We start from the raw sequence: 23,139 nt of genomic DNA on the forward strand, positions 1-23,139 counted from the left end.
AAAATCATTGCTGATTAAGAGACATCTATGAGTACAACACAGCGCTTTTGCAATGTGTTCCCATCTTTGTGACCGCTGCAGAAGGTATTTATTCACCTGTTTTGCGGAGTAGATTTTTTATTTTAATACCCCCTCTTCCCCTTTTCCCTCACTACTGATTTTAATTATCTTTCCCTAACAGGCTGCTTAAAAAATCTCAAAGTGCTCAATGTGAGTTTTAATAATTTGAAGTCAGTCCCTCCGGAACTGGGTGACTGTGAGAATCTGGAAAAACTGGATTTGTCTGGAAACATGGAAATAAGAGAGCTCCCATTTGAAGTAAGATAACAAACTATGTTTCTTCTACCCTTATTATTTGGATTATAAATTATAATAAATCTAAAAATATTACCATAACAGATTTAATCACATTCCTTGCAGTTTTTCAGAATAATGTTCTGGTAGTAATAGCACTGAAAATGATGAAGGCAGAAGCTAAACAAGATCAAGCTTTTTTGTTTTGCTTTTCAAGTAACTAAATTTTGTTCACATTTATTCTGATATATGAAGGAGGACATGATCCCAAAGGGGATTTGGCCAGTGATGATAAGGAGAAGGCTGCAAATAGCTATTTTCTGTGGAGGCAAAGTGTATCTTGACAGTCAAATTCACTTACTAACCTTCATTTGTTCCCAATGTATGTATTTCTTTAAAAAGAGTATGGAGAGGTCTATAAAAAAGACTGCATGTTGCTATGAGCATAATTCTGTCTGAAAGGGATATTACATGTGAGGCATGCTATGAATATATAATAAAGACAGAAAAGGACTCCAAGCATGCACCAACACTGTTTCTTGTGTTGGATACATAACTGTTCTCTGCCTGACTGCTCAAACACTTACTGTTCTCTGAGAAATGAAACTATTGGCTAGTACATATGCACAATTTCATATGTTCCCATGAGTGAGGGGAGTACCAGTGTGAAGTGTCAGGCTCCTCTTTGCTTCCATCTTTTGCATCCATCTGTTGTGGATGATTTCCAGGCAATATTGGAGTGGATTGAACTTATGCGAGACCTGTTTTGCCCATGCTTATGTTCTGTTCCAGTGAAATGCAAACAGTAATTAACTTTCCTCTCTGGTTTTTCAATGTAAGGCAGTTTATTTTGCAAAGAACTGTTCATAAGTGATGTGGAGGAAAGAGAATGCGATGAGTGGACATTGTATAGAAATGTTAGCAAAAGAACAAACAGGCAGGTCTCTCTTTTCTTTCTCTTCTCCTTCAGTTTAGCAAAGGTAGGTGGTTAAACAGATAAAAACTAAGTAATGAAAAGGAACTGTAATGAAATCAGAAATAAAGGACATCCTGATAGACAGAGGAATAAAATATAATCATCTAGGAAAAGAAGTATACTGAAACCTCCAGACCAGAGCAGTGTATTTGTGTTAAAATCAATGGTATTTTCCCAGTTGCTTCTACAGGTATTGTAGGCAAAGGCTTGCACATTTCTATGCATTATGAACAGCCTTTATGTGTAAAACCAACTGCATATGCAAGTTTTCTTCAGGATTGAGTCCTAAGAGGCAAGGGTTTCTCTCAGCAAGCTCAGAAAGTTTGGTTCTTTCTGACAGTCTCCTATTCAATACAGGTAATGGTTTACTTACAATCTACACAGAAACAAAACAAAACAAAAAAAAACAACTGTGCAAATGGCTGTTTATATAACAGCAAAAACTCAAAAGCTGGAAGCAACATTAAGCTCAGTATGATCTAAAAAGTCAAGAAGAAAAATATTGGCATTTTCTATCATGTTTTCTTGTTTCTCTGGAGGACAACACTTAATTTATACTTGCAATGACCCAGGAGGCAGGCTACATAAACTCCTCTGATTTAGTTTATAAAATTAGTTTCCAAGAATCAAGATTTCAAGGGCAGCTTTGGAAGCAGAACGTACAATTAAAGGAACATTTTTATCAAATGATTTAAAAGGCTGTAGTGTTTGGCCTTCAGTGTACTCACTATGGCTGATCTTATTCAGAGCAATTGCATCAGTATCCTTGCTAATGTAATAGGTATTTGATTTTTCTCAGATGGACAAGAGGTGGTAGTCACTGGCAAGTAACTACTTAATGAATTAAAATATCACATTAGTCTAAACCATCTAAGAAGGGAATGCAGACACTGTTAATTGTGGTGGTGGTTTAGCCTTGGCTAATAGCCAAATGTCAACTCAGCTGCTCACTCACTCCTCCTCAACACAACACTGTGAAAAAAAGAATGGAGAAAAAGGATAAGAAATCTCATGGGATGAGATAGAGACAGGATGATTGCTTGACTATAATTGCCATGGGCAAAACAGACTCTGCTTGGGGAATATTAATTTAATTTGTTGCCAACTAAGACAGATTTGGGTATTGAGAAACAGAGACATTAAAAGAACACCTTTCTTACCCTCTTTCAAAGCTCAGCTTCACTCCTTCACTCCATACACCTCTCTGTCCTGAGCAGTGGAAAAGGATGGGGGGGGGAGGGGGACAGTGGCAGAGTTGCAGTCAGTATACATCAGTGTCTCTCTGCTTCTCCTTCTTCCTTACACTTCTTCTTTGCTTCAGCATGGGCTTGGTACAGGATGCAGATCTTTCAGAAATACCTGTCTTTTCAGTGTGGTTCTTCTGTGGGCTGCACTGTGGATATATGCTCCAGACTGGAACATCTGTTCCTTTTCTGACCTTGGTGTTATCTCTGCTCTTTCTCACTCTTTTTGTTCTTTACTCCTCTTCCTGTTTGGCATTTTCTGCCCTTTGTTGAAAGTTTTTACACAATGGCACCACGCATGTGGCTGACGGGCTTTGCTTTGCCCTGTAGAGGGTCCCTTAGAGCTGGCTGTGCATGGAACACTGCTGTGTTGACTGTGTGAGGTCAGACACATCTCAAAGAAGCCAGTTCCCCCAATTAGACAAATTCAATCAAATATCTAATGCATTTGTTGCTCAAATCTATTAATCCAGTGAAATATTCATGATAATTGGTGATCATTCTCTGTAAGCATGTAAAAGTACCAAGATTTCTTGGTGGGCTTATGTCTTGCCCTGGTAAAAACACATAAGAAAAATGGAAAGATTGCTATTAGTAGAAAAAGCACTGAGTAGAGGGTCTTTTCCTGACCTGGACAATCAAGGCTGTCCAGATTTTGTCCGAGTACCCATCTAGAAGGTATTAGATTGTTCCTGTTGTTACTGTGTCTGACAATAAATATTTGACTGAATACTTACTCTCATTCTTATTTATAAAAGCTTATAATGAAGCTGGGCTTCACAACTCCGTTTACAGGGAGAATTCCCCCGACCCGGAATTTGCAGAGACCTGTCACAGGCACTGAGCACACTGCAGCAATCCAGTAACACCACTCATCAACATATACTTTGGTACTACCCCACAGCAGAGGACATAGCAAACCTACAAACCTCATCTGTGTTTTACTAGAAATTCTTTTTATGATGCAGAGAGAGAGAAAGAGAGAGACAGAGAGGCAGAGGGAGAGAAGATAATCTATTCTATATAAAGGTTGTATAATAATGAAGCACTAAGTGAAATTGTATTATATATATATATATAAACATAGGTGTGCTTACAAAATATCTGGCCATGTCCAGTCTAACCAAGAGTCACCTATAATTCAGCCAGGCTTCTATGCCTAAATTAAGCCAGTCAGACTACCTCAGGAAGAGGTAGGCAAAAATAAAATGGGAGGCTTGCTGTATAATGCTCTCTGGATTGCTAAATTTTGTTCCATGTCTGATAAAGATAAAGGGAAATGGTATCTAATAAAATCAGTCATCTGGCTTGTCCCAGTCTAATTACTCAGAAATTAAGTTGTGTAGAATCAAGTTTCCTACTACTGTAAAAGTATTAGTTCAGATACATTTTGTAATCCTCTTTTCATGCCCTATATCAAAATAAGCAGCTTCCAAACAAGTGTTTCACTACCCAGTCCCCTTCAGATTGCATCCAAATAACTTACCTTTCTCAGCTACACGTTGCTGCTGAGACATGTAATCCCATACTAATTTGTAATAACAAACAACAAGGAAAAATCTGCATATTTGTGTATACCTTGCAAAATGATAGATAATATCTTCTGTGAACATGACATCCCAGAAATATCTATATAATGCTTTGAGCATATAAAACATGAAGAAAACAAACTTTGACTACTGAACAAATATTTAGAAGGAGTAACAGTTATTATTAAGAGGATGCATCTAAAACCATCAAGATTTTCATAACTGCAAATAAAATCTGATACAGAGGGGATGTCCAAGCTAATACAAGGACAGTGAACTACACAGATTTCTCACCCTGACTGAAATGTGGGAATATATGGAAAGGTGAAAAACATAACTGCATATAACTCAGCAAAAATCTTTTGTTCAACATGAACTAGAGATCAAAAATAAATAAATACATGCATACATAAGCAAATAGTTGGGTCTATACACGAATGTGAGATACAATGGTTAACTCCAAAATTGAAGAGGTCCAGACTGGAGACAGTGTGGGCTACAGTGACCATGCCCTGGTTTAGTTTGTGATCTTGAGGAATACGGGCCCGAACTTCAAAAGAGCAAACTTCAAGCTATTTTAAAGACCTAGTGGATGAGATCCGCTGGAACACTGTCCTTAGGCACAAAGGAGCTGAACAGAGCTGGCAACTCTTTAAGGATGTTCTCCTTAGAAAACAAGAACTCTCCATCCCCCTGCATAACAAATTGGGCAGGGAGGGCAAGCAACCGGGGTGGCTGAGCAAGGACCTGTTGGTCAAACTGAGGTGCAAGAAGGAAATGCACAGGTAGTGGAAGCTGGGACATGTGTCCACATGTCCAGGGACATGCTGTCCGCATGTGCAGGGACAGGATCAGGAAAGCCAAGGCACAGATGGTACCAAGCTTGGCAAGGGATGCAAAGAATAACAGGAAGGGATTCTGTAGGTATATTGTTCAGAAAAGAAAGGCCAAAGAGAGTGTTTCCCCTCAGACATATGACAACTCATAACAACAGACATGGAGAAGGCTGAGGTACTCAACAACTTCTTTGCCTCAGTCTTCACTGCCAGTCTCAAGCTTCCCACATCTTTTGTTTCCCTGAAGCCATAGATGGGGGCTGGGGGAGCAAAGTCTCTCCCAGTGTAAGTGAAGAGCAGGTTTGAGACCACCTGATGAAAACAAACAGGTACAAGTCTGTGGGGCCTGGTGACATGCTGTCGTGGTTCCGCTCGAGTGGGCAGCCGAGCTCCACCACAGCCGCTCTCTCACTCCCCCTCCTCAAAGAGGAAAGGGGAGAAAATATGTGAAAAGGGGCTCAAGGGTTGAGATAAGGACGAGAAAATCATGCAATAATTATTGTAACGGGCAAAACAGACTCGGCATAAGGAGATAGTAAGATTTATTGCCTATTACTAACAAGCGAGAGAAGTGAGAAAACAAAGGAAAAAGCAAACCAAAAGCACCTTCCCCCCCATCCACCCTCTTCCACCTCCTCCCCCCGAGCGGCGCAGGGGAACGGGGGAATGGGGGTTATGGTCAGTCTACAGCACATCTTCTCTGCCGCTCCTTCTCGGTCACTCTCGTCCCCTGTGCTGTGGGGTCCCACCCACGGGATACAGTCCTTGATGAACTGATCCGGCGTGGGCTTCCCACAGGCAGCAGCTCATCCAGAACTGCTCCAGATATGGGTTCGTACCACGGGGTCCATCCCTCAGGAGAAAACTGCTCCAACCTGGCTCCCCTACGGGCAGCAGCTCCTGCCAGGTCACCTGCTCCTGCGTGGGCTCCTCTCCACGGGCTACAGGTCCGGCCCGGAATCTGCTCCGGCAGGGGTCTTCCACAGGCGGCAGCCTCCGTCGGTGCAGGGCCACCTGCTCCACCGTGGTCTCCCCCACGGGCTGCAGCATATAACCCTGCTCCACCGTGGTACTCCATGGGCTGCAGGGGGACATCCTGCTTCACCATGGTCCTCACCACAGGCTGCAGAGGACTTCTGCTCCGGCGCCTGGAGCACCTCTCCCTCTCCCTCTACACTGACCTTGGCACCTGCAAGGCTGTTCTCTCACTCCTGGCTGCTGTCTGGCCCAGCATTTTTTTCCCTGTCTTAAATATGCTCTCACAGAGGCGCAAACAACACCGCTTATTGGCTCAGATCTGGAAAACAATGGGGCCCTTCCCAAACATGGGGCAGCTTCTAGATCTTTCTCACAGAAACCACCCCTATGGCTCCCTGCTACCAAAACCTTGCCATGTAAACCCACTACACATGCATCCCAGGGTCCTGAAGAAATTGGCTGATGTAGTTGCCAAGCCTCTCTCCATCATATTTGAAAAGTCCTGTCAGTCAGGTGAAATCCCTGCTGACTGGAATAATGGGAACAACAGTCCCATTTTAAAAAGGGTAGAAAGGAGGACCCAGGGAACTAAAGACCAGTGAGGCTCACCTCCATGCCTGGGAAGACCATGGAACAGATACTCCTGGAAGAAATGTCAATACACATGCAAACCAGCAGATCTTCACCAAGGGAAAATCATGCCTGACCTATCTAGTGGCCTTCTAGGACAGAGTGACTGCATCAGTTAACAAGGGAAGACTGACTGATGTCATCTTTCTGGACTTCTGTAAGGCCTATGACATGGTCCCACATGACATCCTGGTCTCCAGTTTGAAGAGAGACAGATTTGATGGTGGACCGTTCAGTGGATGAGGAATTGGCTCGAGGGTTTCACCCAGAGAGTGGCAGTCAATGGCTTTATGTCCAGGTGGAGTTTGGTGATGAGCGGTGTCCCTCAGAGGGATTGTCCTGGGATTGGTACTGTTTAATATCTTAATATCTTAATATTTATCTTTATTTTAATATCAGTGACAAAGACAGTAGGATTGAGTGCACCCTCAACAAGTTTGCAGACAACAGCAAGATGAGTTGTTTGGTTGATATCAAAGAAGGAAGAGATGCCATTCAAAGGGATCTGGACAAGCTGGAGAAGCGCATCCACATGAACCTAATGAGATTGAAAAAGTTCAAGTACAAGGTGCTGTCCCTGGCTCAGGACAATCCCAGACATGAGCATAGACTGGGAGAAAAACTCATTGAGAGCAGCCCTGCAGAGAAGGACTTGGGGGTTCTGGTGGACAAAAGGCTCGACATGAGCCAGCAGTGTGTACTTGCAGCCCAGACGACCAACTGCATCCTGGGCTGCATCGAAAGAGGAGTGGTCAGCAGGTCAAGGGAGGTGATTGTCCCTGTCAACTCTTTCTTTGTGAGGACCCGCTTGGCATGCTTCATTCAGATCTTGGGCCCCAGAACAAGAAGGATGGTGATATGTTAGAATAGGTCCAGAGGAAGGCTCTAAATTTGTTCCAAGGGCTGGAGTGCTTTCCCTACATAGAAAGACTGAGAGAGCTGGGGATGTTCAGCCTGCAGAAGAGAAGGCTCCAGAGGGATCTCATTGTGACCTTTCAATACTTAAAGGGGTCTTATAAAAAAGATGGTGAAGGACTCTTTACTCAGGTAGATAGTGATAGGACAAGGAGGAATGGTCTTAACCTAAAAGAGGGGAGATTCAGGTTCAGAATGTAGGAGGACATTCTTCACTGTAAGAATACTGAGGCAGAAGAACAGGTTGCCCAGACAAGTTGTGGATGCCCCATCCCTGAAGATGTTTGAAGCCAGGTTGGATGAGGCCCTGATCTAGTGGTTGGCATCTCTGCCTATGGCAGGGGGGTTGGAACTGGGTGATCTTTAAGGTCCCTTCCAAACCATTCTATGATTCTATAAAAATTGCTTGCCACTAAAGAAATCAATTGTACACTATCATCTAAAACAGCATATTGTAAGTCTCTCTCTTTCTCTCAAAAAACAAACAAACAACAACAACATCAAAAAAGAAAAAAAAACAACAAACAACATTTTTTAATATTTATTTAAAAAAATCTATTATTTTTATTGATTCTTTTTTTTTTGTTCTTGTTTGCAGTAGCTCTGAAAGACCTAAATCAAGGTTATGAAAACTGTAAAGATTAGAACCATTTAGTAAATAAATGTTGTATTCTTCCTTCACAATACAAGGACTACATAATCAAAAAGCATTGCACTTCTTGATAAAACAAAACTTCCCCTATACAATTAGGCTGTAGTATTTGCAAAACCAACATATATTTGATGTTCAGAACTTTGCAGAATTCAGAGAGAAAGCAGACATTTAAACAAATAATGAAAACTTCTATTTCTATGTCACAATTCAAACAAACACAGTTCAATTTTTTTCAGCCTCCCAAAATGGCACAAACAGCTCAGTGATGTTCCTTAATAGAATAATACTGAACACTCTCCACTTTCAGTATGTTTATTGAGATATTTCATATGAAAACTGCTAGAAGGTGAACAGTTTTGGAAAGCTGATCTGCAGCTTAGCAGTATATTATAATACTAGCAACGTGATTACTACAAATAAAGCTCTGTGATACCATCTTGTAAAAACACATACTTAGAGATCCCTAATGTGCAGATTTAATATCGCAAATAGCCATGACAAGCAAAGCAGAAAGGAAAAAGAAATGCAGTGGCAAAATGTCACTTACCAAAGTTAAAAATAAGTCAGAGTGAAAAAAAAAACAACACTATTTTCTAGCCTTGTGGTACTCAGACAATCCCAATACGTTTTTTGAAATGTCTCAGGCAACTATGAAAACTTTATTTGGCTATGGTAATTAAATTAGTGGGAATTGCTATAGGTTTTTAAAACAAACAAACAAACACCTGTTCTGGCCTCATTTTGAGGAGTGCTTTCCTAAGAAATTATTGTTGTCTACAGTTATTTACTGAATCACACCATTAATATTTCCTGTACATGACACAATAAATGCTTTGTTCTGATACTCCAGAGACAACTTTGTTGTGTTGAAGGGCCAATTCTTCCATACTGTAATTTTTTGTTAATAATGTCAAGAGTACGACATGGGGGAATTTTAATAAGAGAGAGAAAATGATGAAATGTACATTTCCTCCAGTTTCACCATCTGGCACATTCTGTCAGTCAGACAGGATAGGCAAGTCATTCCATACCACCAGCAGCACGTCAGAAATGTTTCAGATAGGTGTTGCCTTATTCAAAATCAATTAAAAAGGGCATTTGCAAAATTATTCTGCTTTGAGCAGTGTTCATTACCACTCCTCAGAAGACCTAGCAAGCAACCTGAAATGCTTTCTACAGAAAAGCATATTCCCTGTGAGGTCTAGGTGGTACAAAATGAAGGAATAAGACAGAATGTCATAGGAATACTTTGTCAAAGAAAAAGGAAATGTAGGTATGTATGCCTGTGTTTCCATGTCAATCCTGTATAAACTTCGAAGTTCAGAGAAATGGCAAGGTTATGCTTTCAGTGTGCTGTTTTAGCACACTGTGTTTTCAACAGATCAAAAAAGCGTTTGTATGTATGTATGTTTCTGATACACAGTAGATTTCAGTCCTGATATAAATGAGTACAGACTCCAGGAGCTTTCAAAATATTCAGTTACAGGAGCTGTAGCTGGTGCGGTTTCACTGCTTTATTTACCTGCAAAATACATTCTTCATTATTCTGTCTTGAATCTTTCAACAGTGCTAGCGTGTGTGACCCTATAAAGGGGTTAAAGTAAAGGTTTTTCTAGAGGTATTTCTAGAAATTTACCAAGAAGTCATGTGTTGGATATGGTAAAAATTGAGTTTTATCCATGTGGGTTTTTCAGGACCATAAACTAGAGAAGAGTGTTGTTTGTATTAAGAAGCTCAGCTTGCTATTGTGAAGCTATTGTCCATAGGTTCATGCCCAGTGGGCCAGGCACTAACTTATGGACAACAAAACCAATAGCAGTGAGCCAAACTCTGGTGAAATTCTTCTGCTTTTGAATCATTGGCAAAAGTTCTGTTGATTTTGTTCAGACTGGCATTTCTATATGTATGTTTCACAGTCTCAGAAAAGTTTTACCAATTGCTCAACTTGTTTACATTTCTGTTAGAAAGAATTTTGTCTTACTTTTCTTTACCCAGTGATGATATTCTTTTCAAATTTGCTTAATGCTCATGACAAGTGGCTTTCTGTCATGGCTGACCAAAGTCCTGTCAGTCCATCTAAAGCAACAGTTGCTTTATGGAATTGGTATAAGATGTAACATCAAACATTAGCAGGAGGGGTGTGAAACCCGAAAGAGCAGGTGCAAAGGTGTTAGGTGTCAGAGGAGATTCATGGAGAGCTTACAGCTGCTGGAACTCTCACAAACATTTTAATAGACAAGGGGCTAAAGAAGGGCATGGCTCTATGTTAGGAAACAGGATTATGCAGTTAGGCACAAGAAAGTGTGTCAGTTGATCCTGTTCTTGACACTGTGCTTCCAAAGTCTTCTAATTAATATAACACTTCAAAAGCACTGCACTGTTGGAGCAAGTCAGCAGCTAATAATAACAGACCACTTCATTAGAGAACTGATCCATGTCTATCTCCATGCTGTGGTGCCAGTGACCTTTCCTTTAACTCTCATGAGTTCAATAAAAGTAATATCACCTTTAAAAAAAAAATAGGACATGACATAGAATTAGTTTTACAACATAAGAGAAGACTTAAGAATGAGCAACAAGGCATAAGAGAGCACTAAAATATGGCTATAATGTTTCAAAAAGTGTGAGTCAAATAGCAAAATAATTGTGTGGTAGGAAAGCATATTTGGTATTGTTCCAACTCTGCAAAACAGTTCCAACAGTATTGTTCCAACTCTAAACAGTTTAAAATCTCATTGAATCCAATAGCATTCAATGCTTTCAAAATCCCACCGTGCTTGCTTTCCATTCATCAACACATTTAATATGAAGCAGATTTTACATAACTACTAAAAAGAAACAGCACAGGAGATGGTATAAATGCATACCACTCACTCATTTACATAACTTAAAGAAAACGTGCGGTTGTCGTCTCTGCTGTCTACACACATGGATTGATGAGAAACAGAAGAGGGTTGTAGGCAAAATGAAAGAATTATGTGTTATTCTATAAAGTACAACTACTGAGAATAATTATTTATTCTGTAAGAAGAATAAAGTTGAAGAGTCTAACTGAACTTAATGTATTTAATTTATTACTGAATGCATTCCTATCAGCTGTTAACTAATTATAGGTAGTTACATGATTGATCAACTCTTCACAGCTGTAAACAACACTTGATAAGGCTGACTTTTTTTTTTTTTTATTCGTTGTCATTGATTAGTAGGGAAGGTATAAAGACAAGAACCAGCACTATCAGTTGAAAGCAGATATTGCCTTATTTTTTCTTGTCTTAGGCTCATTCAGATAGGATCTCTGTTCTCCTAGTGCTGGACAAAAGAATGTAGAATTACACCTAGCATAAAGTAAAAGTGCTGTTGGAGGCACAGGGCAATTCAGCTGAGGGTGTTGTTTAGTGGTTCCTGGTTTTCTTATTGAAGAGATGATTACTTTCAAACCCAAGCTTTTGTCATGCTTTTGAACAGCAATGCAAAGTGCCATGAATTTCAGGTTATGAAATTAATGGCTGAAAAGCTAAGAAAAAATATTAAAAAGAGGTCTCTTTCCCTGGCATTTAGACTATGCATTTAATTCATGGTTGTAGCTTGTCATAGATTTGATTACTACTGCTGGAGTTTAGGAGGAGTCCGGTAGTTTTATGAACGAGCACAAGTTAAAAAGGTCATGGTAAGGTTAAAGTAACTTCATGTTTTATAGTGTAAACACACTTTTGAAGAAATAAGATCCTTCTCCCCCCACCCAGTCTTTCATCTTGCAAAATTAGTCTTGCTCATTCTTTTTCTTACTCTTTTTAATAGACACAGGGATACAGTTTTTTTTTTTTTTTTTTTTTTTTTTCTCCATCATCTCTCTTATTCTGGTCACACTGGCCAATAACCCTTCTGAACTAATCAGAGATGATATTGTCAAAAAACAGATCTGCCAGTTGCGTGGACCTATAACTTGAGACTCCATGAATCAGCTTACATTTATAGTGTGGCTGATGTTTGCCTGTATGTAGATTTTGTATGGTAGGCATGTACAGATCTTCCCTTGAGTGTGTCTGGTCATGTAATATATGGTTATGTGGTTGTATGACTGGGGAGGGTCTGCAGGACTGGGCTGCTACTGAGGGCTATCACTTCTAGCTTCAATCTTGTCAGGTGCTATATGCTGGCTGCCAGGCTGTTTTGAGGCTGCTATTTTGTCTCATCTTAAAATACTGAGTTGGTCAGTGAAAAGTTATGTTTGTCCCATGGGATAACATTTGTAGACAGGCTGAAATGAATTAGAATATGAAGCTGTCAGGTTCACGTATGTACATCACCATTTCATGATCTGTTGTACTCCATTTTTGCCTTTTTTTTTTGCAGCTTTTTATTTTTCTGAATATACTCCTTGCAGGGTAGAGAGATGGTTAAGAAGAAGTCAGATTGCCCCCAAATTGCTTTTAATATAGTCAAAAAGTTTTTCATTCTCAGCATGAAAATCTGAGAATAAAAATTTTGTTCCAGGTCTTCAGATTACTAGTTAATACAAAATGCTGTGAATGCTGGTTAGATGCAATAAAAAGGCTGACTAGATTTGAGGATCTAATGTGAAGGATGGTTCAGAGTGGTAGGATACTGAAGCAGGGTTTTTTGTTTCTTTGTTTGTTTTTATAAAAACAAACATTTGTTATGCAGAGGGATGGAGAGTTCTTGTTTTCTAAGGAGAACATCCTTAAAGAGTTGCCAGCTCTGTTCAGCTCCTTTGTGCCTAAGGACAGTGTTCCAGCGGATCTCATCCACTAGGTCTTTAAAATAGCTTGAAGTTTGCTCTTTTGAAGTTCGGGCCCGTATTCCTCAAGATCACAAACTAAACCAGGGCATGGTCACTGTAGCCCACACTGTCTCCAGTCTGGACCTCTTCAATTTTGGAGTTAACCATTGTATCTCACATTCGTGTATAGACCCAACTATTTGCTTATGTATGCATGTATTTATTTATTTTTGATCTCTAGTTCATGTTGAACAAAAGATTTTTGCTGAGTTATATGCAGTTATGTTTTTCACCTTTCCATATATTCCCACATTTCAGTCAGGGTGAGAAATCTGTGTAGTTCACTGTCCTTGTATTAGCTTGGACATCCCCTCTGTATCAGATTTTATTTGCAGTTATGAAAATCTTGATGGTTTTAGATGCATCCTCTTAATAATAACTGTTACTCCTTCTAAATATTTGTTCAGTAGTCAAAGTTTGTTTTCTTCATGTTTTATATGCTCAAAGCATTATATAGATATTTCTGGGATGTCATGTTCACAGAAGATATTATCTATCATTTTGCAAGGTATACACAAATATGCAGATTTTTCCTTGTTGTTTGTTATTACAAATTAGTATGGGATTACATGTCTCAGCAGCAACGTGTAGCTGAGAAAGGTAAGTTATTTGGATGCAATCTGAAGGGGACTGGGTAGTGAAACACTTGTTTGGAAGCTGCTTATTTTGATATAGGGCATGAAAAGAGGATTACAAAATGTATCTGAACTAATACTTTTACAGTAGTAGGAAACTTGATTCTACACAACTTAATTTCTGAGTAATTAGACTGGGACAAGCCAGATGACTGATTTTATTAGATACCATTTCCCTTTATCTTTATCAGACATGGAACAAAATTTAGCAATCCAGAGAGCATTATACAGCAAGCCTCCCATTTTATTTTTGCCTACCTCTTCCTGAGGTAGTCTGACTGGCTTAATTTAGGCATAGAAGCCTGGCTGAATTATAGGTGACTCTTGGTTAGACTGGACATGGCCAGATATTTTGTAAGCACACCTATGTTTATATATATATATATAATACAATTTCACTTAGTGCTTCATTATTATACAACCTTTATATAGAATAGATTATCTTCTCTCCCTCTGCCTCTCTGTCTCTCTCTTTCTCTCTCTCTGCATCATAAAAAGAATTTCTAGTAAAACACAGATGAGGTTTGTAGGTTTGCTATGTCCTCTGCTGTGGGGTAGTACCAAAGTATATGTTGATGAGTGGTGTTACTGGATTGCTGCAGTGTGCTCAGTGCCTGTGACAGGTCTCTGCAAATTCCGGGTCGGGGGAATTCTCCCTGTAAACGGAGTTGTGAAGCCCAGCTTCATTATAAGCTTTTATAAATAAGAATGAGAGTAAGTATTCAGTCAAATATTTATTGTCAGACACAGTAACAACAGGAACAATCTAATACCTTCTAGATGGGTACTCGGACAAAATCTGGACAGCCTTGATTGTCCAGGTCAGGAAAAGACCCTCTACTCAGTGCTTTTTCTACTAATAGCAATCTTTCCATTTTTCTTATGTGTTTTTACCAGGGCAAGACATAAGCCCACCAAGAAATCTTGGTACTATATAGAAAGGAAAGATCTGTGAAGAGATGAACTCAAAACTGTTACTGTTAGATTAATATATATATTTAAGCATGTATCTAACAACTCTGTGAGAGAGGAATAGAGAGGAGGGAGAGAAATTTTGCTATATTCCTGGCAAACCAAAACGTCATACACAGTTGTTGGCAGTGTTCTCAGCTGTAGGTTTATGTACTATCAGGGTCACACACATGTACTGTCTGTAGCATTAAAAGAAAATAATTTTGATGATAGACATTTTGAAACAGTTTGTTCAACTAGATAAGGCCTAATTCCAAAATATATGTCATAGTGTGCAGAACAGATTTATCTGTGTTGTGACTTTCCTGAATTTGGGCGTTTTCATTATTTAACTCCTGCTTCAAGAACATCTAAATCCAATTCCAGCTTGCAGGGTTCTCCTGCCAGTTACTGTGTAAAATATAAAATAATAAAAAAGGAGAGTTTTATTCCTGCTATCATTGGAGACAGCTGACAGATCAGAAATCTTCTGACCTCTGCTGCTGAGGAGAACATGGTTTCCATTCTTCAATTTACCATCTACATTTGTAGACAAGCTAATTTTTTGCTGACATTCTGTAAAACTCTTGCTGCCAAGTTTATCAGGCTGCATATATTCACTCTCACACAGAAAGCTCTTGTCACTGCCCAGCACCTATATTCATAAGGTGAAATGATTTCATCAATATCAGTCATCAAAATGTTGCTACTGTAATGGGTTAGGAGCATAGGATCACTTTCTCAGTTTCACTTGAATGTTTTTCTTGCATTATTTTTCTTATTTATTTTGCTTCTGTCAATGTTGTGACATTACATGGTTCTATTATCTTTTCAAATACAATACATATATATTGTTTTCCAAGTGAATAATTACTGTTTTATTAATGCAAAACAAAGTGATCAGCTAGTGTTTTCTAACTCTTTTTTTGCCATATTTGTTAATAATACATATATATATTTTCTCAGTACCTATAAAACAAACTTTCCTTCTCTTTTGCCTGTTTTCCCCTTTGCACCCCTTTGGCAAACAGTAGTTCCCTCTGGATTTCAGAATCATTTCAGAATCATTGTAAATTAGTATATATATATGTGTGTGTGTATATATATATATCTGCATATATATATATATATTTCATGTGTATATATATATATATCTTTTTGTAAACCACGATGTATCTTCACAGGCTACAGTGTATTGTCATGACAGAACAGTATTGTGTATGTTTGAATCATAATTAAAATATTGCCATTTGAATAGTGTTTCTTCAATTGCTGTTGTATATTGGAAAGGAAATGTGCTTTTAGCTTTGTCTCTGTTCTGGTAATGAAATTAATTCATTTGGTCATATCTTGGTCAAAGACCAGAATATATCTTTAATAATCTATTTTGTTATATCTAAGAGACACTTCCTCTCCAAGCATTTTGGAGAGGTCAGTTAGTGAACATGTGATACTGACATTGCTCTTTTTGCTTTTCTCATTTTTTAAGTTAAAACATAGGGAGAGTATGCATCCAAAGTGAGCTGTTGGGTCCATATAGGTTGTTGAGAAACCTGTAATTGAATTTGAAGCCTAGTTTTCCTTTTTAATGTTCTCAATTTACAAGGTTTGGAAATTTGAAGATGAGATGACCTTATGATTTCACCTCTTGGTGTGGAACTTCCTGTGATCCATTTTTTGGCCATTATCCATTGTCTTGTCCCCACAAACCACTGAAAAGAGATTTACTAAATCCCTCTTTCTCCCACACTTAAGGTATTTATAAATATTGATAAAATCCCCTCTCAGTCTTCTTTTCTCAAGGCTGAACAGACAGAAGGCTCTCAGCCTTTCCTCAGAGGGGACATGCTCCAGGCCCCGTATCATCTTTGTGGTCCTCCGCTGGACTCTTTCTGGGAGATCCCTGTCTTTTTTGTATTGGGGAGCCCAGAACTGGACACAGTACTCCAGGTGAAGCCTGACCAGGGCAGAGTAGAGGGGGAGGATCGTCTCCCTTGACCTGCTGGCCATACTCCTTTTAATGCACGTCAGGATCCCACTGGCCTTCTTGGCCACCAGGGCACTCTGCTGGCTCATGGTCAACCTGTTGACCATGAATACCAATCATTGATCATTGAATACCAATGAAATTATAGAATAGGTTATAGCTATTGCTTTGTGTAAGAAAACCTGGGTATTTGGTTTGAGTGCTTGAGATTGAAGTGGTCAAACATACACTTCATGCCTCGGCTTATATGTACTGTAGTGCTTTCACCACACTACCAAGATATTGAGTGCCAGCCTATGCTTTTGGGGGGACAACATTACATGTTAATCTGATCCTCCTAAATTGTTACAATTTTTCATTGACTTCACTGAATGTGAAATGTTTGGGAAAAATCAGGGTAGTGCATTGATGGACATTTATGTATAAATTCTTTTTATATCTTGTCATATACTGAGTTTGCTTGGGTGCCGTGTCTGATACACAACATTTGTACATAACTGAAAATTGCACAATTTTTTAGTAGGGCTTGACATGAATTCTCACCTTTTCATTTGTTGATGCTAAGCAGTAGGCAACTCACGACAAACTTGCATACAACCTTATCAGCAAATCCCTTTCATGGCAAAAAGCAGAACAGAAATAAAAACATACCCATTAATCAAATAACTTGTTCAGCCCAGGACATGGTGTCCTTTTCTTTCATCTGAAAGTTTAACTGTCAGAGAGAAAGAGAAGCAGTGGACTTCTACAATGTTATCTGTATTATTTTTATGAATAAAATTATTAAGATAAGCAAAATGGGGCAGTTTGTCAAACAACGATGACAACAATGACTAAAAATAAGGACCACAATAAGTGGGTCTAGGTAGCTAGATGATCAAGTATGGCTATTTTTTAAAATGGAACTTGCATAAAGCCTATATACTGATTGATTAAAAGTCAGATAATAGAGGAAAATAACAAAATTCAGCATCAAGCAAAAATAAATACTAACATAAAAATGATAAGAGGGCCATGCTTGTTTGAAAATGAAATGTTATAAGAAGTGCAAAAATCAATCAGTCTTTCAAAAAGAAATAAAACACACAGGGTTTTCTTTAGAAAATATAATACATAGATGCAATAATTTCCAGTGCTTCATATATCATAGGTGGTTTTTGGAAATATTTCAGAGATAGATTAAATAAAAACTCCATTAGATTTCAACATACCATGGAAAATGTACAGGTTTTGTTAAATATTACCCTAAAAGAACAAGTACAAGTAAAGAAAAAGGCTTGCAGCTTACACAGCATAATCATGGCTCCATATATTCTGTGTCACACTAAACCAAACTTTATATAAATACAGCCTGTCACCTTATATTTTGTTAGTATAGTTTTGGGAGGGCACAAAATTCTGAAAAATATAAGTTTTGATCCAATGAAGTATAAAAACAATCTATTTTCAAGACTGTATGAAAAATGGCAGAAATGTTCATAAAAAATATAGCAATACTACTATATGTATATTTCTTTTTATATTTAATGCATATACTTATTTATTTAAAGCACTTTCAAGAAATCATAAAAAAAGTGCTGTTGTTGAAGAAATATCATTTAACCTATCGTTAATGTTAATGAGATGTTTCAGCATGATAGATGACTTAATGTGAAAGCAAAGTGTTTAGGAACCTGGATGAACAGTGATGTCAGCTTATTTGACATTAATCTACCACTTGGTGCTTAGAGATTATTACCTTTCTTGTTTAGTAGTGGCTTGTTCTGAGTGCAGAGAAACTTGAAATATTTTCTTCACATTTTAAATTGTGAAAATAATATTAAAACACAAAGTAAATGCAGTGTAAACATGGTGCCAATTGTTTTCTCCATTTTCTTTTTAGTATTATTCAGAAGAGTTACTGATATTCTGCAAATGGAGGTTCTCCTGTGTTTGGAAAAAAAGATTCAGTATCTGGAAAAATTTACAGTAGAGGAGTGAGTGTTCATGGCTAGTAGTCAGTTCTCAAAATGACAAAATAATTTGGAAGTAAGAAGTGTCAGTATAAAATGTGTGCTTACCTCTTCTGAATCAGGAGCAAGACATTTCCATGGTAATGCCTCACCAAGGCTGTTTTAATGTAATGGTGGACAGAGAGACTCTGAACCTCTATTATGTTTTTGAAAGGCAAACGTAACAGTGAAGTCATTTCATAATTTCAGTAAATTTCCCTGGATTTTCCCAAATTTTAAGGTCTAGCAGCAAAGAGAGGCAATGTGTGTTTAAAAGCAAGCAAACAAGCAAGCAAACAAACACAGAGAAAACAAACAAACAGGCTCCATCACAGCACCAATGTGACCATTTCAAATGACAAGAGTCAAACTAAATATCACAGATGAATTTTTGGCAATATTGCAGTAAATAGAAGTTTGGCCATAAAATATAACAAACCAGGACTGGATTCAAAACAAACTAACAAAAACCCTTCTCAAGGATTCAGAATGTACTTTCTTACATTCTATTTTTTTTTTTTTTTTTTTTTCCCATTATTTATGCTGTTGGCTGCATTTTCTTCACTTTGGAAGTACAATACACCCCTCCACGTCTCCTCCCCACAACCTCCCCACACACTCAGCCACACACACACCCAGCCACACACCCTCATTACAAAATAGCCCTTTGGGCAAAGACCACTGACATATTCTGCTACTCTCTTCTGCATCAGAAGAAAGGCTAGGCAGTGATGCTGACATATGACTAGAAGACTAGAAGCTCTGAGACTATTTTCATTGTAAAATACCTTTTTTTTTTTTTTTTTTTGTGTGTGTGTGTTTGTTTAACATTTATATTCTTTTGACTCACTTTAACTAGATGTATGATTTTATTCATGCTGGTAGTGTGAATAATTGATTTAGTACTAAAAGAATTATTTAACACATTTATTAATTAGAAAAGTTATATTTTAAATTTGCAGTTAACCATCATTACATTAATGGTTTATTACATAAATGTAATTCCTTTGAGAAGTATTCAGATAAAAAGCTCTAGTGCACCATATTGTATGGTTAGTTTGGTGGGTGGAAGATGTATTTTTAAAGATCTTTGAAAAACATTGGACTAATATTTCTCATCTTAAATTGGCAGTTTCATGTTTGAAGTGTCCCTAGCAATGCACATTCTCTGTGCATAACAGAAAACAATCTATGTATTTTTGATAGGAGTAATAAAATCTCTGTTTCTTTGAATGATAACCTGACATCTAATTATTGACACTGTAATTAGTCACACTGGAACTTAGTTCATATATAATATATATAGGAACCAAGACATTGTCTTGTTCTAGTCTTGGTGTTGTCTGAAACTATATGTCTTCTTTCAAAATGGAAATTTCATTCAGTAAAATGATGATGTAAAATAGCTGATGAACACATTTTGAAGTAGTCATTCCTGAAATAGTTTTTCATATCAATTGGTGACTAAGATATAAGACTGGTAAAAAGTTAAGTAAAACATCATGCAATTATGATTTTTCTAAGTGCTTTGGCAGAAAGAAGAATGTTTGAAGAATTAAATATTTTATTGTATTTGCAAAATGTAACTAAAATAAAGCACCACTTCTTTTTAGCTAAGTAACCTGAAACAAGTCACAGTTGTGGATGTGTCAGCAAACAAGTTCCCTTCTATTCCAATTTGTGTACTCCGGATGTCTAATTTGCAGTGGTTGGATATTAGCAGCAACAACCTGAGAGATCTCCCAGAAGACATAGACAGGTAGTTTTTGTTTTAATTCATGGACAGGATTATGAACTATAAAGTAAATCTAGAAAGTAATAGCCTTCCAAGGGACACTATTAATGAAAAATCATATGAAAAAATCACATTAGGAAATGCATTAGTTTTGCACATAAGCTTTGCTATTGTTATTGATGGACTGGGTTGGAGAGCAGAAACTACATTTTCTAGCTCATTGATAGCAGATTGTACAGTTGGATACTCTACTGTTCAGTTAACTAATAACATTTTCTGCTGTAGTTTTGATAATTTGTCATCATATTCAGACAATGTTATTTGGAAGTTCATGGGCCATACTTGTGACCTTCAGCAAAGGAGAATTACAATAAGGAGTTGTCAGCACTATCTCTTGAGTGACCTAGAAGGTTAGATTGGATGGATGGAAAAATGAACTAAAGCATATTTAACTTAAAGGACCTGAGGAACTTTGGCAACAAAGCAGAAATATCTTGCTAAGATTAAAATAAATGTGATCAACAGCTCCTGACATAGATCTTACTCAGAATCATATATGCATGCTCTTCTCCTACCTCTCCAAACTGTTTTTTTTTTTTTTTTTTTTTAAAAAAAGTCCTTCCAAATCCTTTAATGGGACTTACTAGCCTGATAAAGTACTATTCTTATCCCTGGGCCCATTTACATACTCTGAAATCTCGTCATAACTTCATTTAAAAAAACCCTACATATCTATAAGTTAACTGAAAACATATCAATTAAAGTTTATTAAAAAAGGAAAAAAAAATGTTTATGGATCTGGGAATAGAGATTCCTGGGGAAGAAGAGACTTCATAGAAAACTCATTCATCATTCATGTTTCTTTATGCTTTGGAAAAAGTCTTCTCTGGGACATTGTAGGATCAGAGATTTCTCTGACAGCAGGGCTGAAGTCTTTATATAAGTATAAATCCCAATATCCCAATCCAAATATTCCCAATATAAAATCCCAGTATATCCCAACAGTGAAAAGCTGCTCCCCTTCCCCTCCTCCCCCTCCCCCACCCTCTACTCCACAAGTATGAGTAGATATTTCATTAATACAGAAGAGTTTCTAAGAGGATATATTTATTTTGTTGAAGGATACCTATTCATATTAACAGTAATTTTTCCCTATAACCTGTAACCCCTATATGTTTGTTTATCTAAGATATTTTTTTCTTTTATTTTTTTCCTTTTCATTCTTTAGAATAGAATTGTCAATCTCAATACTAAAGCATCATGTTTAGACACCCCAAAGTAAGTTTTTTATTTGGCTTTAGTTTCTGAATTTTGAGAGCTCTTGGGATCAAGTGCATCCTAAAGACTAGAAAATGTCAGGATTCCTACACCTGCTCATATAGACTGATATTCTGCATAATCAAAGAATGTCAATCATTACCATGTGGTCTGTGATTAAAAAAGATGAGTTGGCAGTATACTGAAGCCCTACTTAATATCTACCCCTGAATTCAGACAAACTATACAGGCCTGACCAGCAATAACCTGGAACATTTTTTTTAAGAAAAAAATTTCTAGTCAAATGACACAAACTTGTTTCATTGGTTTGCTATGATTGTAGTTTTCTGTCTACTCCACAGAATATATGGTGAGCCACAAATTACTTTTGCATTAGGAAAAGCCAGGGAAAATAAAAAGAAAGCCTTCCCCAAAAAACATTGTCATTAAATTGATTTCAGTGGGAAAACTTGAGAGAGACACATGACCTGGTCTTTTTTTTTTTTTTTTCTCCCCACAGTACTAATTCGTAGTGAAAAACAATAGATTCAAATATATTGGCTAGCATAGACATATAATTTGTAGAAACCAGCATATAGGCAAAAGTGTGAGATGGTGACCCATATTTTTCATTAGAACTGGGATACTCAAGGTGAGGCTTTATATCATATTCTGTCAACATCTTCTGTATGGAAGTGCAGTAGTTTTTGTAATCTTTTGTCTTGGGCATGTTTGTGAGAGATATGGTATTCATATCTATAATGTTGAAGCATGGCTGGAAATTTCCACTAAAGTTGAAGACAATGTTTGTGATATGAATAATTTTTGGGAAGCCAAAGTTTGTGCATGTTATTTTTATTTTTTACTTTTTAAAATAAGATTAAATTTGCACTATTTTAAATAGATGCTCTTGTTTGAAATAAATATTTCATGTTATCCTTATCTTTTATATTTTTTATAGGTTAGATCAACTGCAGACACTTCTCTTACAGAAAAACAAATTGACTTATCTTCCACGAGCTCTGGTTAATATGCCAAAACTCAGTTTGCTTGTTGTCAGTGGTGATGACCTGGTTGAGATACCCACAGCCATCTGTGAGTCAACCACAGGTTTAAAGTAAGTAAAAGTGAGAGAGAACTAAATATATTCCTAAGAAAATAAGGTAGATGCATTTGGAATACTTTTGCAAGCATCTGTTTCTACCACGGGTGGTCAAATTCTGCTACAACTGATATCAGAACCCTTAAGGACACATTAGAGATATTGGGAATTGCAAAGAGGAGCCACAGGTTTCTGATTTTCATCTGCCGTGCCTCTCATTGTGCATCTGTAAGTCTAAACTGCTACTGTGTGTACTTGGAAAGAGCAGCCTTAATTCTGGAGAAAAATATTTCTTATAGAATGGAATCAGTAGTTAGGCAATTGAAAAGTGCAGTGTCACTATCAAAAGTGTCCTGACAAACACAGCTAGTTAAAAGCTTAAGTAGTATCACATAAATTTAGTAGTTCATACACACTTTGCTATGAAACAGAATTTTGTTGCTGCAAAACTTTAGTCCTGGACAGGACTAAAAAGTATTTTTGTCTGTAATTACTGTGTTCCTGCATTTCTGCAGGTGATGTTCAGGTCTTTCATTAGGAAAACATTGGAGACTAACAGAAAAAAATTATGAGATAATAACAAGCCAATCATCAATCTGAAAAAATATCTTTTGAAAGTGTTT

At 37.5% G+C, this 23,139-nt stretch overlaps 1 protein-coding gene across 1 annotated transcript in view; it reads left to right on the top strand.

The window, feature by feature from the left end:
- LRRC2 (leucine rich repeat containing 2) overlaps window positions 1–23,139 on the top strand; it is a 61,121-nt gene that overhangs the window by 35,604 nt on the left and 2,378 nt on the right. Inside the window, exons 4-6 of the mRNA XM_032206361.1 lie at window positions 182–318; window positions 20,036–20,181; window positions 22,376–22,531. Of these exons, the coding sequence (XP_032062252.1) occupies window positions 182–318; window positions 20,036–20,181; window positions 22,376–22,531 (439 nt within the window). The remainder of the gene's footprint in view (window positions 1–181; window positions 319–20,035; window positions 20,182–22,375; window positions 22,532–23,139) is intronic.

The sequence above is a fragment of the Aythya fuligula genome, chromosome Z, assembly GCF_009819795.1.
Source record: "Aythya fuligula isolate bAytFul2 chromosome Z, bAytFul2.pri, whole genome shotgun sequence".
Lineage (NCBI taxonomy): Eukaryota > Metazoa > Chordata > Aves > Anseriformes > Anatidae > Aythya > Aythya fuligula.